Genomic DNA, 19,588 nt, shown 5'->3' with positions numbered 1-19,588 from the left:
ATCTACATTTTGTTCAAATATCTTTTTTTACATATAGCAAATCTGGAAAATTTATATTTATCCCTATAAATGATTTGCTAACACTCTATGGTTTTTTTTTTAGATTTTCTTGAATTGAATATTATAAATGTTTTATTTTCTAAAGCATAATACTGATAAAAGAATTTGCTAAAACAAATCTATAGAGAAGTTTATCACTTTTGCCCTACATATACTAGTAATTAGTATAGTTACTAGTATATTAAATATTTACTACTTACGTCCATTATAATGACAAAGCAATTTTATTATATTTAATTATATGTACATACACACACACACACACACACACACACACACACATATATATATTAGAGTCCAGATAATCCAATCATTTATATCTTATGTACAGTTTAGATCACATATGAAAGAGCCGGTGATAGAAACATACATTCCAAGTCTGACGTCTGTCTTACATTAGTTTTAATTACGTTATTTTATTCAGAATTTTAGAATAATATTTGAATTAATTGCCGGTATGTATCTTTTAATATTATTTTTACTAAAATAATATAATTTTTAAAATTACTCAAAATATAATACAATAATTATTGTTAAATTTACTATATCATTGCAATTTTTATCAGTTTAGTACTTTAAGACTAAATGTATTACAAATATTAAAATTATCAATGTATTACTTAGGTAATATTTTAACTTGAAATATTTTCATGAAATATTATAAATTAATAAAAATTCATTTTATTTTTTTAAAATATAAATAATTAAATATAAATGTATTATATAATTTTTAATAAATTAAAAGATTAGATAAAATATATAATTCAAATAAATTTATAATATTGGCTATTCTGATGATAAATCAATATTTTTTTCACAGATATTTAGTTAAAATATTTATATATATAGTTAAAATATAGGTTAGGTTAGATTTTGAATGTAAAATAGTTTTGATTATAAATATCATTTCTAATATATATATATTTAAAGATATTCAAAATAATTTTAATAGATAATGTTTATCCTTTCAAGTTTTATTAATATTTATACTAAGAGTTTGAAAATAATTTTTATTATAATTATTTAAAATAAAAAATTGATTAAAGTTAAATAGTTATAATAAAAGTTAAATAATAAATAGTTGAATAATTAATATTTTATCAGAATAATAAAATAGAGATTATATTTTAAAAAAATATTTCATTAAAGTCAGTAGAACTTTTATTAAAAAATTTCATTGTTACATAAAAAAATTTTAACATTGCATTATGCTATAAATTTGATCATTAAATTTTTATTCAAATTTAATGATTTAATTTATTTAATATTAAAATATTAAAGAAAATATAAAATTACTAAATTTTTTTATAAATAAATTTTAATGAAATTACTCAATAATATTTATTCAAATTAAAAAATATAGAAAATGAATATTTAATTTAATATTTACTAAATTAGTTTAAGTTTTATTTATTATAAATATTTGTATTTATTTTTGTAATTTATAATCTTTTTTCGTATTTATAATAATTTTTTCTTGGAATTTTTTAGATGTGTTTAAATTAAAACAATGAGTTTGCAATGGACTTTAGTTGCTGCATTTCTTTATATTGAAATTGCAGTAGTATTATTATTGGTTTTGCCAATAATTTCTGCACCAAGATGGCAAAAGTTTTTTAAATCTAAATTTTTAAAAAGATTAAGTAATCAAGCATCAATTTATTTTTTAATTTTAATTGCAATATTAGTTTTGTTTTTATTAGATGCCATTAGAGAAATACGAAAATATTCTATAATTGATGAACATAAAGAACATCATTTAGATGCTGAAATGCAAGGTATATTTATATTTTTATTATATTATTACATTATATTAGTACATTATTACATATTATTATAATATTACATAAATTATATACATATATTATATATATTTTATCTATTTTAAAAATTTAATTTAATTATAATGTTGTCATATTATTTTATATTTTAGGTAACATGAGATTATTCAGAGCAGAACGGAATTTTTATATATCTGGTTTTGCATTGTTTTTATGTCTTGTTATACAAAGGCTTGTGATTTTAATTTCTACACAAGCTACTTTATTAGCACAAAATGAAGCAGCTATACGACAAGCACAATCTGCAACTACCACAGCAAAGCAATTATTGTCACAAAAAACAGAAAGTACACAGAATGACTTAAATGAAGTTCACAATGAAGAGATAGTAGAATGGAAAAATCAAATTAAAAACTTACAAACAAAAAATAGAGAATTGGAAGATCAGCTTATAAAAGAAAAGAAAGATAAAGAAGCTTTGAAATCTCAAGCTGAATCACTTGCTAAAGAATATGATCGATTAAATGATGAATATAATAATCGTCTTCAATCAAATGGTGATAAGAAAAGTGATTAAATATTTTATTTTATTATTTTTTTATTTTTAATTTTAGTTATATTTTTCAATTTTAAATTTTATTATTATATTTTGAGGTGATAACTTTTATTGTAGGGGAAAATAATTGTTCTAAACTATTATATATATATGGAAAATTCTAACCGAAATAGTTTTAAAAAATTAAAATAATTTTAAAGCATATTATTTTGATTCTAATAGTTCAAAATTTATTATATATTATTTATAATATATATATTGTTTATATAAAATATTGTACTAATTTATATGTATTAAATATACACTTGTATATTGATACAATATTTAGTATACAATATAAGTTATAATATATAATTATTGTTAATTTCTTTCATGAATTATAAGTCGAAGACTTATAATATAAGAATATTATAACTATTTAAAATTTATTTTTTTATAATTAGTATATAGAAAAGAATATTTATTTTTAAAAAGTTTGTCGAAAGGGATTAAACGATATTTTATTTTATTTTTCTTTTTGTTAATTATTTATTCAGTTTTTATATAAAATTTTTTGTTAGTGATGATTTTAGCAGATATCGGAGCTGATGACCATCAAGAGTTTGAATTTGAAAAGATCACTAATTGAAAAACTATTATAATTATTATAAATAACAATTAAAAATATATGTGTCTATATATAATATCAACAATTTTAGAATATTTCATGTTTTAAATTTGCCAGATACAAAAGAAAATTCTATTATATAAAATTTGGTTAGCGGTGGATTTAGTAGCTTAAAATTGATAATCATGACAGATTATTATGCGTGCTAATTATGAATTAATGTAGTTTTTATTATTTTTTGAAAAAAATATGTTGTTATAGAATTATACAAAGCTGTGTGCAAAGAGAAATCCTTAATATTTTCAAATATAAAAATTATTTTTTTTGAACTTATTAGCAGAATAATTTTTCTTTTAAAACATAAAAAAAACTATTTTAGAAATACATTATCAAAAATTAAATAATGGCATTATTACGTAAAGTTAAAAGTATAATTAACAATATATAAAATAAGAAAAAAAATTCATGAAACAAAAAAAAATTTGTTTAATATAATAACTGTTTGTAAAAAATATAATTAGTGTTTTTAATAACTTTGCTTATTTTTATGCTCTAATATATAATATATAATATTTTTGTACATCTATTGTTGTTTTTATGTTATTATATTTAAATTATATGCAGTCTTATTTCATATGCATATTTATTATATTTCATATTTTATATAATATTAAATTTTTTTGATTTTATATATTTAAAATATATAAAAATATATAAAACTAATTGAATTCTTGTATGAATATTTTGTGTTTCTATCCCAAAATCCCAAAAACTATATTGCTTAAGAACTTTTTTAAATTCACCGCTTAATAATTCATTGATTATATTGAAATTGAATATTTTATATTATTTTATATTATATATGTATATTATAGATATTATATATATATTATATATTATATATATAATAAAAAATATGAAATAAATTGAACAAGTTGTAAAGAAGTATATGTTATATTTTGAGCGATGTGATTCTATAAATAAAACCATAGATGCAAAATAAACAATTCTTTTGAAAATGTCATTTATTACGGATCAAATACTATTCGATTGGCTCTATTTTTGAATAACATAGAGACAAGTTTTTTTTTTAGAGAAAACACGATGTGCGAAAGACTTAAAATAGCGGAAAATCATAAAGTGATTGATCAAGCAACAATATTTAAAAAAAAAAAATAAAATATGATATGTCTTATTTTGGCATTAAGCTATTGTGAACACATCTAGAATCATATAAAATATGCTTTAATTTACTATTATTATAGTTATAATTTACTATAATTATATATACTATATTTAATTATTTTAATATTACATGTATGTATTTATTTTAAAATTACTAATATAAAGTAATATGCGATTCATTATTTCGATTAATATTTAAATTTAAATTTAAATTTTGTTATTGTTAAATCACTGTCACTATTTAAAATATTTATAAAATCACTTTTTGCGATGTTAGCAAAATTTTCACTATCATCAACAACGTTTAATATTTTTTTTTGACATTTTTAAAAGTATTTTTTTAATATTTTTTAAAAAAATATATCTATATCTATATCCAAATGCCAAGAAAATTAGTCGCGCGTAGCCCGATCGTCGTATCATGTCTCTCACATAGGTTGTCTAGGGTTGTCTAGGTTTGTTTAGGGTTTGGCCTGATCGTACATCGTATTATGTTTCTCACATGATATTATAAGTTAAGAGATTAGTCATTTTAATTATCATGTTTAATATTATAGAAAAAATAAATAATTGTAAATAATAATATTGTATATTCTATTTAATCTTAAAAATATTTTAAGATTAATTTAAATATGATTATTTTTAAATCGTCGAAAGAGCATTTTATGAATATATAATTTATGACTACAAGATTTGTTTTGTTTTGTCCAAGAGGATGGCAGGTTATGACATCAAGATTTGGTGTAAATTTGGTGTCAAAAATTGGTATAAGATTTATTATTTATTTTGGTACAGAGATATATACCCATACCTCGCTTTACGATCTAAATACGTTCCGGAAAAGTTAAGCGAAAAGCCATATAACTCGTACAAATTCAATTGGATTTGTTCAAATTTTTTATAAAATAATATAGTTTTTAATTCATAAAATATTTTTTTGGCCATATAACGAAATTATGGAGCGTAAATCGAAAAAATGCCATAATTAAAAAAGGGAGTTCTAGCGAAATACTATATAAAGAGTGGCCGTATAACGAGGTATAGGTATATTTGAATTTATAATGAAATTTGACGTTAATTTGTAGATATTGGGTATTAATTTGATGCTATGTTGTAACCAAATTTTTTGAATAAAAAATACTCGATTTTTAAAAACATGTTAGCTAATAAAAATTTCATTTCTTATATTTGATAGTATTTGTAAATGAAAATGAGATTCTATTACTTATTTTTATGGTTTTATTACATTTAATAACTAAAAAAAAAAAAATATTTGCAATAAGTTTTCATGTAATGAAATATTTGTAAAATGCAATTATGCAGATATATAATATAATATTAATATATATCCTATTAATCACTATAAAAATCATTAAAAAGGAGATTTATCCTTTTTCATGAGCTCTAATGGAATTTAAAATATAACTAAAAGTAAGTATTTTCACATGAAAAAATATATATTTAAATGTATATTATATATATCTAAAAATTGATTTTAATTTGAAAGTGATATTTTATTATTATTTATATGTTTAAACAATAGTCATTGACATTGGTATATATTTGTTGCTCATAAATATAATTGTACTTATTATTAACTATAATTATGATATAAAAAATATTATTTTTAATGATAATTTATATTTACATAATTATATATTTTCTTTAATATATTATAATTAGAGATTATTTATTTATAAGAGATATTATTTAAATTAGTTTATATAAAAATTTATTCTGTTTAGATTTTTTAAAATAAATATGGCTACTTCAAATGATGAAAAGGTAAATTTGCATATTTCTTGTTATTAATTTATTATTATATTGTCAAAATTATATTTTCATTTTATTAGATAGAAGCAATAAAATTTGCTAAAGAATATCATCAAAATTATTATGAACTTCTTCCTGATTGGTTTCAATATGATTTTGAAAATTATGAACTTATAAGACATAAAATTGGATATGCTTTATTTGGTCTTCCTAAAATAGATATAGACACTGACATTTCAAATATTTCTATAAGTACAAATGATAATAATCAATCAGATTATATATTTAAAAAAATAATATATGACAAAACAATGTGCAAAGTTATAAATACAATATATGAGAAGATAATAAAATATGGAAAAGACAACAATAATAGTTCTATATATATTGGAATTATATTTAATATAATATTTTTACAAACAAAAGTTTCACAGAAATCTAATGAAAAAGATAATATATCAAGTAAAGAGAATAATAACATATGTGTTTTACCAATATTTAAATTAAAAACATTACAATATGGTACATGGTATATTGATAATGAGGGCAGAATTTATAAAACTTGGAAAGATTACATATCAAACAATACATTACCTCCGTGTACTATGATTTTACCAAAAAATGGTTTATATCAATGTAATCCAAATTATAAAGTAACAGAATATTTTTCAAGTGTATGGATTGAAATATTAGATTCTCCTGCTTGTACTTTTAAAAATAAAGTTCTTAAGGGCGTTGATGTTGCTGTAAATGCAATGTCCATAGTTACTAGTATCGGACTTAGTGCTGCTAGCTTTTTAACACCTATTGGACCAACTATTCTTACTGCAGGTACGAGTTATTTTATTTATGAATAAATAAAATAATTTATCATATACTTTTTATATTCATATATTTTTATTTGATTGATATTTTGATTGCTAGGTATAATTCATGGTGGAATTTGTGGAACATGGATTATTGCTAGAAATTCACAAAAATTAATAGATCTTGCTACACATAAACAATCCATCAATCCTATAAATAAAAATGCATTCTCTGCTTGGTTTGAAGTAAGTAGTACAGCTTTAACATTAGGAGCAAATAGTGGAAGTATGCTTATCTCAAAAGCTCTTTCAAGAGGCTGTACTATAAGTGCTGCAGCTAAAGTAGCTTATAATTCTGTGATATTGAGCAATTTAACTGTGAATGGTGCTGGTATAATTTACCAGGGATATCGTTTAATTGAAAAATATCAGATGGAAAAAAATGTTGATTTTTTGGATATAGCTATCTTTACTTCACAAATTTTATTCTTTAGTAATGTTTTAATAAAAACCAAATTAGCTAGTGAACTCATAATATCATCTAAAGGTACTATTCTTGAAAGACTCAAAAATGTTTTACGAGTTAATCGTTTAAAACAGGAATTTAATAAAATAAATGCATACAGTACTAAAGACATGCAAAATAAATCTGAAAGTATTATATATAAGATAAAAGAATTTGCTAACAAAGAAGATTTCTTAAATAGTTTAAGTAAAATGAATTGGAACAATAAATTTTCAATAAAATATCAGAATGGCAATATTGTTATAAATAATAAAATATTTATACATCCTATTCAGTTTACGACTCACTTATTGACGATTGGTGCAGTCGCATTTAATTTAATAGATCCACATTCATCGATAGTATCTAAGGAAAGAAATTATATAATGATTAATTTAAAAATTCTAATAAAACAATTGTTAAAAAATTTTTATGTAGAAAAACAATATTCAGATGAAATAATTCCCGATGTTAATTATTTTAACGAAATATTACAAGAAATAAAATACATGGATAACCCGGTTGATGTATTAACTAAGTGTTTCAAAATTGCTGTAACTATAGTAGAACATTGCAATGATCCCCGGCAATTCTTATGTGATGCTGTTTATTTCTTATGGACATATTGTAAAGGAAATTTAAAAGAATATGGTATAAACACCAATACTACTTCTAAGAACAAAATATTTAATGAATTAGCAAGAATTGTTATGTTTTTATATGAATGTATTGAGGTAATAGCCAATGAATTATTTTCAGCTTTTTATGCGTATATATCAACCACAAAACCCGAAATTAATAATTAAAATAGTCATGTTAAGTGATAATTAGATGCAGATATATGCATATATATATGCATCTATACAAAATTTAAATATATAAAAATCTATAGAATACATATTACATGTAAAAAAAATACATAAATGTACAAAATATGCACTATGATATTTGGAATATGATATTTATGAAACAAATTATTGTATTTAAATAAAATGATTTATTTATTTTATTTTTAATTTTTATACGATTCATATGATGATCTGAAAATAAATAAAAAAAAAAAATTTTATTTTTTGCACAGAAGTGAAGGCATTCGTTTATTTCATTTCTCCCAAATATTTAAATACAACTCACACAAATATATACAGACGATACTGAGCACATTTACAATTGATTCATCTGATCATTGGTCACATTATCATTTAAGAGATATTCATAAAGCAAATGTTACAATTGTTATCAATTTAAAAAATATGGATCGTATCGTAATATCGTATAAGTGCAAGTTAATAATAAATTAAAAACTGACAAAATACTCGAATACAGCTTGTATCACGTAATATTAAAAATCATCGTCGAATGAATAGGACTGCATTCTTGGCCTTCTGAACTTAAAAAATTCGTAATAAAATTAGTCGAAGAAATTTATGACATTTTACGAATTATCAAATTTTCATCACATATATAACATTTGAAGAACGTGTACTGTCCCGCGAATAAATTCATGAAACATCGTTGCCCATCGAATCTTATTTAATTATGTATTGACGAGATATGTGACGTTATAACCTAAATTAATTTATTCAAATAAATTACTTAGGTATATAACAGACAAACGAATAAATTACACCTTTAAAGTATTAATTCGTCATTTATCGATCACTAAATGACGATAATACTGATCCACGGATTAAACGAATTTTCGGATCGAGAAAAATTTAATCTAATCGTATAATTTATAACCGAATATAAATATATAATATAAAAAATTCTACGAATAAATATTAATTATTGAAATTTTTTTTTATCTACAAAATATATCGTTTCGTTACACAAGCGTAATTAAGAATAAATCTTGACGTGCGATTCGATTCCGGCAATTTTCTTTAAACATGAGTCAAAATATTTGACGTTGATATTAATTATTATAATTGTTTTATAATAATTAATACCGTATACACACGGCGTATATAAATACATCGTTGATTATAATCGGCACATGCACGCTTTTTCTTTTTTTTTTTTTGTTTTTAACAATTATATAATTAATTACATCATAACACGTATTTTTTAAACGATGATCACCATTCGAACTCTGGTGTTATACACTTCTGTAAATAATATTACTTAATTCGCTTATCTATCGTTTATTCGCAAACATCATTTACCTATGTGCGTTGGAAGAGATAAAAGAAAAAAATATTTTATCTCTTTCTCTCGCATATATCTGCACTATTTCGTTTCGTTATATATTATGTACAAGTATCACGGAAACGAGAGTGCAAAAAAAAATAGGTTTCTTGAATAAGATTATGCACGATTTGTATTCGCAAAAATGCAGAAATGTATATGTGTATATCATATTTCGATTATTTTCTTTTCTTATTTCTTTTTCTTTTTTTTCCTTTTTTTTCTTTTTTTTTTTGTCTTTTTTTTTTACATTAAAACTGACTGCAGCTTGGTCATCGATTTATTTTTAGCTAACTATTCTAAATTTTTTCGTCGATAAATAAAATAGGTTTTTACCTATTCTGCTTTGTGATTTCTCCTGAGAAACAGCGATTGGAATGTATATATATATATATATATATATATATATATACGTGTGTTCATTGAATCTGTATTGAACGTGTTCGAATGTAATAAATTTGATGGAAGCCCCTGCATGCTTCTATTTCTTTGATTTTTGCAATTTTAGTAAATAGGGGTAAGTAGATTTTACTTGCAATCGAATCATTAAATATTGTTACTATCAATATTATCAATATTAAATAATATTTATATATTATATTTAATATGTATATTATTTATATTAATATTAATTAGAATAATTATTATTAATATTGATAATATTAATTATCAACATTTTTATAGGAATAATATATCAATTAGGATGTACAGAGTATCTTAATTACTTGATGAATTTTTTTTTAATCCTTTGAGCTTTTATTTCAAAAGATCGAGAGCTTCCAAATTCGAACAACAGTCTTATAATTAATTCCAGAATTCAATGCTGATTAAATAACTTTCTAATATTATGTGAAAAGATGATTGATATTATGTGCACGAACGCGGCTATTGATTATATTATTATACAAATGAAAATTTTGAAATGGAATGAGGAATAAAATTCGAACTCGAAAAATCGCACAATTGATGTACAAAGTATAATTCTTTTTTCTAATTGGTCGTATAAAACTTCGTTAAAATATGTGTTTAAAAAAAATAGAATAGAAGATAAAGCAAAGAGTAAAAATATAATTAAAATATACTATTACAATAAAAATATAATAAAATATTGTAAATATATTGTAAATATATTCTCAAATAAACATTATATTTAAACAAAGTAATTTTTTTCATTTTTCTCAATGAATAATTTTATTATTTGATATATTTATGAGAATTTTTTTTTTTAAAATTCAACAAATTGTAACTTTTTTTCTGTCTATAAAATAAAACAAAAAATCAATCAAATATTCAAATATTTAATTCAAATATTCTGATTATTCATAATAACTTTTTCAACTTTTAAATTTTGTTTAATTTTGAAATTTTGTTTATTTTTTCTTTTTTAAATGAGAATTCTTTTTCTCTCAAATGAACAAATTTTTTTCTTTAAATATTTATTTATGACAATTGACTATAAAATGAAACTCAATGAACATTAATCTATTATTAAATTAAAACTTTAAACATTTAATATGCATCAATCTAATACTTTTAGTGCTTATACACGCAATAAAAATGTAAAACAATATATTAAAAATCGGGAATTCCCAAGTAAATAAATTTATTATTAATTAATAATTTATACCAAGATATTCATATCATTATATTATATCAACATATTCGTAAATGAGATGACGAATTAACTCGTTTAATGGATTAAATACTATAAAACTGGTTTTAGATATACATATTTTGGAGTGCATTTAATTAATTTATAGGATAATTCGTGATATTAAAATTAATCGAAATTAGATGGAAATTAGATGTCTCTTCGTGACAATGTTTCAAATCCTTCGAGAGTTTTAATACTTAATAAACGACCCGAGTCGAGGTTTTTTGTTAAAGTCTCTTTCATACGATAGATCGAGTTTCTTTTCGACTAATCATACTTTCGAACGTTCGAAATAGATGATTATTATTCTTATGTCCCCATATAGGCACAACAGGTTCTTTCATTCAAGTTTGCCGATTGTTACACAATTATTTTGATCGTATTATTTTTCGATGCCACGATATGATACTATTAAAATTAATTAACCCTTTCACCTTTATCGAAATTATTTTAATAATGTTAATCTGTAATACAATATAATCGATAATTTGAATTATTATTTATGTTAATTTTATTATTATTAACAAAAATATAATTTGTGTTTTTACATCTACTTATATTCTATAACAGAATATAAATTATTTGTACGAAATAAGGATGATAATATAGGATTAACAATATGCTTTATGATCTTTTAAATAGGTTATATATACTATAAACATTATGTATTTGGAATTTGTTTTATAATAAAAAATATGAAATTCTCTTTTAATTGAATTAAAGATTTCGAATGATTTAAAAGGATTGTTGCGATCATCCTCTCAGATGATATATAATTTAATATTAAAGTACATTATAAATAATAAATGTATCATACAAAGTCAAGCACGAGTCAAATTACAAATATAATAACACAATAACAAGACAAATCATCTCGAAAAATCATCTCGAAAATGTACATCGATTCAAATCATAAACCATCGATTTCATTGGTGAAAGAGTTAAGGTTCATCATCAATCATCCAGCGATCCCAGTTCCAAGCTAAATCACAGCTCGAGTAACACCCGATTTCTCACCAACGAAGAATACACGATATAATAAATAATCCGCCGTTGGAAAAAAACGCGAGATCGAATCGATTCGTCACGAATCGTCATCGTATATAATAACACGCCACCGTGTACATTCTCGAAGCCAGCTAAGCTAGATAAGTCCTCGGCTTTGGATTGCCGGAATCGTCTTTCGTGGTGCACGACCAGGCTTCCTCGGCCAAGCTTCCGTATCTTTGAACACCAGGAAACGGCGGCCCGGTGCTTTGCGGCGAGTAATAGCCGCCCTTCAACTGATAATAGTTACCAGCAGTAGCCTGTTGATATTGGTACTGGTCGCCGTGTAGAACGTTGCTGTAGCCTGAATACGAGCCATACTGGGAGGAAGAATACGATGAGGAGTATCCCCGCTCGCTCAGGCTTCTGTAAGGCCCCGAATGTTGGGGCCTACCCTCCTGTCAAACGGGGGTGCTCACCGCAGCGCTCGTTATATAGTCGATGTCGCCTATGCTCTTCACCCTACGGTGTCTCTTGTTGCCTGTGATGGGTCTGGGTGGCAGTTGCGGGGGTGGCGGTGAGTTGCTCCTGGCGCTGCTCATGTACTGGCTGGCGAGGCTTCCGGTGTCCGACGAAGACGATGGCGAGGCCTTTTCGCTCCTCGGTCGTAGACCAAACGCTCTGCTCAACGATCCCTGTTGAGGATTGAATTGAATTAGTTAGTTGAACATGAGTGGAATTTTTCAACATGGTGGCCTCCATTTTTAACATGGGAAATACGGTAGGTCTCATATTGAAATATATATTTGGAGGGGAGAGGGGAGAAATATTTTTTCCATTTGAGACATTTTTGTGGGGCTATCGAAGAAAAATTTACTGTAATTCCTGGATAATATTGAACATTTTTTTAATATATAATGATTTCCATTCCATGTATTCCAATTTTACGAACGACCATTTAACAGAAACTTTATTCGTTTCTAAGAAATGATCAAATTTAATTCAATTTAAAAGATACATCATTTGATGTAATAATGATATCGTGATAAAATACGAATGGAAAGATTTTAATATTTTTTAGATTAAAAGAGAATAGAGGATTAAATTTTTCTTACGATGATAAATACATTGAAATGTTTAGAAAATTTCATTTATAAATGGAAATCATTATTTCTTCAAAATTTTTCCTTTCGATTATTCTATTAAATATATATATATATATTATTGTTCAATTATGTCTAGGATACTACAGAAATTTTTCAACTGTGCTGGTATAGAGGCCTACTATATTTCGAAAGATCAGTGGATCTCGACTTCCTCGAGGGGACGATGCTACGAGCAAACGAGCTATTGAGGTGTTCAAGATGCTGGATCTGTGAAATTTGAGAATATGTATGGAAAAATGATTGTTTGTAGCTGAATTGGTTGAGTCTGCAGTTTCGAAATGTTTCGAAACTAAATTTTTTTTCATAACGTTCGTTCCCTTTGTTTTTTTTCAAAAGAGGTTCGAGAATTCCTGTTACTTATGTAAGTTTCGAAACAGTTTCGTTGGAAAAAGGTAAAGGGGACAATGAGGGATGATTGAGTGCGATCAGAAGCTAAGGATGCATGTGCAACGACAAAGTAAACAAAAAAGTTTCTACTTTTTATTATTCTAATTTTTTTTTTTTTTAAATTGCTCGACTAATTTATCGAATAACATAGGTCACGATCTTGCAAGATTGAAAGGCTAATAATAATTCATCACACTAAAAAATTCATTTCGACAATCGGTCATTCATTCATTGAAAAAAGGATAACTAGAGAAAGATTAAGAGAACTAAAGAAATGATTACAATTTTCCAAAAAGGGAGAGAAAAGAAAACAAGCAATGGAAATTAAAGTATCTTGCATGTAATGAAAAAGAAGAATTAATCAAAAATTGGCTAATGTAATTATTGTGCAAAAATTTTCTATCTATCTTATTGATTTTATAATAGTAATTAAATAGATGGATATATTTTTTGGAAGTTTCTTTATATGTTATGTACAAATTTATTTTGGAAACTATAATGAAGAAATTAATAAAAAAAAAAAGAACTTAAAAATTACTTTTTTGATTACTAAGAAATTAAAATCATTAAGAAAGAAAAGAAGCAAAATCATATAATATACTTATTTTAGAAAATATTTCAATACATAAAATTAAATAACATTATGCGTGTCTTCCATTCATTTAAAAATAAGATATAGAAATAAATACTTTTTATTATAGTAATACATAATAATCAAAAATGTTTATATTCATACAAAAATACATTGTACATTTTTTTATTCCATGGAACTTTATAAAATTATTCCTTATACAATCGACTAAATTAATTTAACAAAAATCTTTCTACTTATTATTAATAATAAAATAATTTTATTATTGATAATAAAATTTCAATAATTTATATCATATTTATTAAATTCTGATTAGCCAATTTTGATGTGATTATATTTATATAAAAAATTCTAAAAAAAAAAAAAAAAGGACACAATTTAAAATCGATAATCACAACTACTATGAAATAATTCATAAAGGGAAAGATTGCAAGAAAAGAATCAAATGTATCAGTCATATACGCAAGTAGATTATGACAGGCATACCTGTGAGCTCTTCCACGACAACTAGTAAAGGACGAAACAAGGCGGATTAAGAACCCACATCGTGAATTCCACATTGAAATCATCAATTTATATTTACACAATAGCTCGTCATTGTTATAATCGGTTATCTTTAAATTGCTAAAAATTCGAGCGTTCGTACGTTTTTGCCTTTTATATCCTGTTCTCTCTCTCTCTCTCTCTCTCTCTCTCTCTCTCTCTCTCTCTCTCTCTCTCTCTTTACCCCTTTCTTATTCACTACAATAATCAACTCTTAAAAACAGGACACTCTCAGGTTAACATACATGAAAAAGGAGAATGTGATAATCGATAATCGTTGCTTTTGTATGTACAGAGTATACAATGTGGCGGCGATGCATCAGCCTTTTAAAAGAAAATTTATCACGTAATTGTTAATTGATAATTAAAAATCGGCGACACTTTCGTATCGTAGTTCATCGAACATTCTAATTAAAAATTAAAATTATAAATGATAATTATTTAAATAAAAATGGAAGAAAAAAAAATTGAATTCAAATTTTCGCCTCAATTCTATCTTTACTTTTATACAAAATTATACTAATTGATGAATTATTTTTAATTGAGATTGTTGAGTCGTAAATAAACTAAAAAAAATAATGTTAAATTATACCATAAATTATTATTATATGGTTTTTATCATAAAAATAATTATCATAGAATATGATAATTAAAATAAAATATTTAAAAATCAATTGATTTGATCTTATGGATCATTCGCGATCGAATTGAAATATAGATTGAATTATTATTTTTGATCGATCAATTTTCCAAAAAAAAAAAAAAGAAAATGAGAGATTGAAATTAAAAAAAAAAAAAAAATTGCATTTCTATAAGATTCGATGAATTACGATAAAAATATATTCAATAGTTCGTATAGCTCATTAAATTTGACTAGATTAAGCTCATCTTTTGCGAATTTCCACGATGACGTGCTATAATATATTAATTCGCTGCATTCGTATTCGAGGAGAATCGTCAACGATGGTTTACAAGTTTTACAAAGATAGATAATTAAAAGATAGATAATTACAAGGGTCGACTGTTTGCGTAATTCCTACAAATGCAGGCGATACGATTACGCTCGTACCCTGAATCTCAGTCTTTTTCTTTTCTTTTTTCTTTGATTTTTTTTTTGAAGAACAATTCCAAATTATATCGAAATCGAAAAAAGAAACGAGGTTTATCTCTCAGGCTCGTCGGACTGACGACGAAAATTTTCCACGAATTTTCACTCGATCTTTTCGTATATCACATCCCCGCAAGAAAAATGTTACGAAAATATTTATTGTTTTTCGGAAAAGCAAAAATAATAACATATTTTTTAGAGATCATTCTGAACAATATATGTTATACAAGGTGTTAATATATTCATGGGAAACTTGATCCATCTCGCTTCTAATATAAACTTCGTAAACTTATAACTTAATTAATAAGCCTCAATTGGAATTTTTATTTGTTTGTTTTGAGTTTTCTGAGAATTGACATTCTAAAAAAATTATCTCACGAATACTACACATATCATGAATTAATTCTTCTTTCTATGAGAAATATGGAAGTGATATAAATTATAAATAATCAAATATATTCAAGCTGTTTAATTTTTAATTATATTTATTTATTTTTATGTTTTATATTGATGTTATAGTATACATTAGACACGTAAAATTTAAGATTTTTTCTTTTTGTACACTTCTTTAAATTTTTTTGTATGGATCGTCATCAATCAGTGTAAAATATTCCAGAATATCTTGAAAATGAATTAAACCATGATAATATATTTTTTACTCAAAATGATCTCTTGAATATACTGGTAAAATTTACTGATTTTATCCGAATATCCTGTGAATATGAAACATGCATTATATCAACTCCATTCAGCTTTCTAATTATTTAATTCTTAAACGATTAAGAAATTAAATTGAATAAAGCGTTAAATTTTTTTCTTAGAAAATAGAATAGAATCAATTCGAGTGATTTATATCACTATAGATATTATTAAACAAAATTAAAATAATAATTATCTTAAATATCGATTAATTTAGATTAAGTTAAATCGTACTTTAATGGATGAGAAGATATTTCACGCAATGAAATGAAATGAGAATTGAAAATTCGTTTATCCAGTGACAATTCTCTTGTGGAAGTGTGATATGGGATTACGACCATCACGTCAAATTGTTGTAAACGTCGTGTACACTCATTTCGACTCGTATTTTCGAAGTCCGTACGATCGAGGTCGAGATCCATGAGAATCGTCTGCATCTCAGCCGAGTGTCCAATTAATTATAACATCGAAACGAACATTAAAACACACTTGAATGAATTAATCGAACATTTTTTCAGACACTTCGCTAAAATCCAGACATTTGAAATTTACGAGGGGACATCCGAGAGGGCGCGAAGGATGTCCCCCCGTTTTGAAGAATGCTCTAAGACATGTGCATGAATATCTACTATGCTTTCAATAAAAGATCGCGATGAATTGCTCCCGTGAAAAGTATTTATTCGAAACGATCAGGATATTTTTGAATTTTCAAAAATTAATATACGTTGAAATTCTATTTATGAATGTATATTTAAATACATAACCCGCACAGTAGCAATCATCGTTTCCTTTATTCATTCCTTCACAACTGTTCTCTCGAAGCTTCCTCGCGCATATTAATTTCATTTCATAATTTCAAACTTGAAAATTCAATTGTAAGAAAAAATAATAAATAATAATAATAAAAAAGGAAAAAGGATTGAAAACGTAATTTCTTATAACTCGGGCAGAGGAAACTTCGAAGGGAAACGCAACCTGAATCAGGTCAAAACTCATCATTAGGGGCCCCTATATGACGATATATTGATGTACACGCGTGGCGAAAGGAACGATGAATTGATACAGATCTAGATACACATATACGTATATAATGAATATATACATATATACCGAACCTTTTTCAAGTAAAGAAGACTGCAGGTCTGCGACGATCCACAGGATGCAGGGACAATGATTAACGTTAGGTTAAGCACATAGCTCACAGCTTTTTAACCCTTATCGCGTTTAAGAATCGGTCACACTTGTAGCTATAGAATAGTCTCTATTTTCTGCATCCTTCATTTCGAAATCGTTAATCCTTGGTTCACGTGGAAGAACGACTAGAAATTTAATATACATATTTTCCTTTTTTATTTCCCCCATTTTCTCACTGGATCTCTTCGTGTTTCGTAACGACGAGCTTCGTGATGTTTTTGATTATAGCCAATAATGAATAAAGCTTGATGCTTGCGTGATATTTAGCCGTTAATAAAATAGTGATGTTCTTGGCCAGCTTTGTTGGTATAGCTATTCCAGATATATATATATATATATACGTATATATATATATTCTCTTGCGTCTATATCTACAAAGTGTACGCTACTTTCGATAAGGATTAAAGTTATTATTCGAGGTGATATCAAGAAAGGGAACTTTTTTTTTTTTCTTTTTTTTATCTGGTGGAAAATACTGCGCGAGCGTCCTTAACTAAGCGATGCCATGCAATCGTGCCAATGAGAAAATCAAACGAATAAAGAAATCGATATATGTATATACTATACATATATATATATATATATACACAAACGAAACGATGAGAAGAAATTAACGATGAATGATAATTTAGAAACGTGTATGAAAATTCTTAATCAGCAGTGGCTCGACTTGTTGTGAATGATGGAAAAGAAAAATATTAATGTTTTGAATAATAAACACATGATTGATCGATCGAACAACTGCTGTAAAAATGATCATTACTTGGCTATGCAATATTTGTCAATGATGGCTCTCAAAATTTGTAATTTGTTTCACTACTTTTTCAAAATATTTTATTATACGTAACGATTTCATTAATATAATCGAACATTGTCGAAAGTCATCTATGACTGTAATGATGATGATGATGATGATGATGATAATAATAATGATAATAATAATAATAATGATAATGATAATAATAATAATAATAACAATAATAATGATGATGATGATGATGATGATGATTACGATGCCTTTCAAAGCAGATCGCTTTTGATCGAATTTACTTTTTTTGTAATATCAAAGTATGAATATTCTCTAATTAATATTATTCAATATCATATAAAATTTTTATAACATTAATAACACTTGGAAATATCATCAGGAATAATATTATTTTTAAATAAATGCATTTATCAAGACTGAAAATCTTTCTCATTAAAATATTCTTTGTTTCATCTCGATACGACTTTTCGTTTCCGAGATATCATCGTTCAAAGCGAATAGTATTTTTTGGCAATTCGTTATCGCTGTCTTACTCGCGCGATCGGATTTCTCGCTCTTATACACGGCGCTGACCTATCCCAAGCTCCGCGAGCATATAGCGGTTAAATGCAAACAGTTGAGTCAGCGTTTTCTTTTACTATTACTACTAGTTGCACGTATTTCTAGGAAGAAATGTAGGTTATCGCCGCCGTTCATTACATTTCACAACGATTCTTTAAAAATTAAATAACTCAAGAACGAATTGAGTTATCAACATGAAACAAAATTTTGCCAAAATAATAATTCTAATAATGTAATCGGTTTTAAACATAATCTACGAACGAAACGAAAAGATATTTCGTGTTTTCTTACTACTGTTATCAGCGAATCTATATTTAAATTAAAATCAAGCAAAATAAAAATTATGAAAAAAAAAAAGAAGAAGAAAGAATCTAAACGATCAATGATTAGCGAAGAAATTTGTTTCGATTTAAAAATTTAAATCGATCAATAATTCACAACGTATCTACTACTTTTCTAATCGCA

At 24.8% G+C, this 19,588-nt stretch overlaps 3 protein-coding genes across 15 annotated transcripts in view; 2 read left to right on the top strand and 1 right to left on the bottom strand.

Annotated features, from left to right (window-relative positions):
• Window positions 1–385: 385 nt before the first annotated feature.
• Window positions 386–3,732, top strand: LOC100867786 (B-cell receptor-associated protein 31). The gene is made up of 3 exons (XM_031919061.2): window positions 386–515; window positions 1,552–1,838; window positions 1,994–3,732. Exons 2-3 carry the CDS (start codon window positions 1,571–1,573, stop codon window positions 2,416–2,418), a joined length of 693 nt encoding a protein of 230 aa, XP_031774921.2. The 5' UTR covers window positions 386–515; window positions 1,552–1,570; the 3' UTR covers window positions 2,419–3,732.
• A 923-nt stretch (window positions 3,733–4,655) lies between these two features.
• On the top strand, window positions 4,656–8,356 carry LOC100872436 (uncharacterized). 6 transcript variants are annotated; one of them, XM_086914700.1, is made up of 5 exons: window positions 4,656–4,954; window positions 5,275–5,620; window positions 5,935–5,974; window positions 6,043–6,793; window positions 6,887–8,356. In XM_086914700.1, exons 3-5 carry the CDS (start codon window positions 5,951–5,953, stop codon window positions 8,077–8,079), a joined length of 1,968 nt encoding a protein of 655 aa, XP_086770826.1. In that variant the 5' UTR covers window positions 4,656–4,954; window positions 5,275–5,620; window positions 5,935–5,950; the 3' UTR covers window positions 8,080–8,356. The 6 variants fall into 6 exon arrangements, with proteins under 6 accessions (XP_086770826.1, XP_086770829.1, XP_086770831.1 ...); XM_086914703.1 differs by having other exon boundaries at window positions 4,663–4,954; window positions 5,385–5,620; XM_031919122.2 differs by having other exon boundaries at window positions 4,849–4,954; window positions 5,513–5,620.
• Liprin-gamma (liprin protein kazrin) overlaps window positions 6,838–19,588 on the bottom strand; it is a 157,065-nt gene continuing 144,314 nt past the window's right edge. For 6 of the 8 annotated variants that reach the window (XM_086914691.1, XM_086914695.1, XM_086914698.1 and 3 more), the window contains one exon: window positions 6,838–12,799. In XM_086914691.1, the coding sequence (XP_086770817.1) occupies window positions 12,566–12,799 (234 nt within the window). In that variant the 3' untranslated portion in view covers window positions 6,838–12,565. Of the gene's footprint in view, window positions 12,800–17,714; window positions 17,919–19,588 lie in introns of all 8 variants that reach the window. The other 2 variants (XR_015294281.1, XM_086914699.1) reach the window with 2 other exon arrangements.

Source organism: Apis florea, unplaced genomic scaffold (assembly GCF_048593485.1).
Source record: "Apis florea isolate Af1SG1 unplaced genomic scaffold, ASM4859348v1 contig_3696_pilon, whole genome shotgun sequence".
Classification (NCBI taxonomy): Eukaryota; Metazoa; Arthropoda; class Insecta; order Hymenoptera; family Apidae; genus Apis; species Apis florea.
Note: the sequence above shows the minus strand (reverse complement) of the source record. Positions and strands in the feature narration are given on the sequence as shown.

Excerpts from the sequence above, each read along its gene's own strand:
- LOC100867786 (XM_031919061.2), top strand. The coding sequence starts at position 1,571 with ATGAGTTTGCAATGGACTTTAGTTGCTGCATTTCTTTATATTGAAATT. Across the intron at positions 1,839-1,993 it reads TTTAGATGCTGAAATGCAAG|GTAACATGAGATTATTCAGA; the intron begins GTATATTTATAT and ends TTTATATTTTAG.
- LOC100872436 (XM_086914700.1), top strand. The coding sequence starts at position 5,951 with ATGGCTACTTCAAATGATGAAAAG. Across the intron at positions 5,975-6,042 it reads CTACTTCAAATGATGAAAAG|ATAGAAGCAATAAAATTTGC; the intron begins GTAAATTTGCAT and ends TCATTTTATTAG. Across the intron at positions 6,794-6,886 it reads ACCAACTATTCTTACTGCAG|GTATAATTCATGGTGGAATT; the intron begins GTACGAGTTATT and ends TTTGATTGCTAG.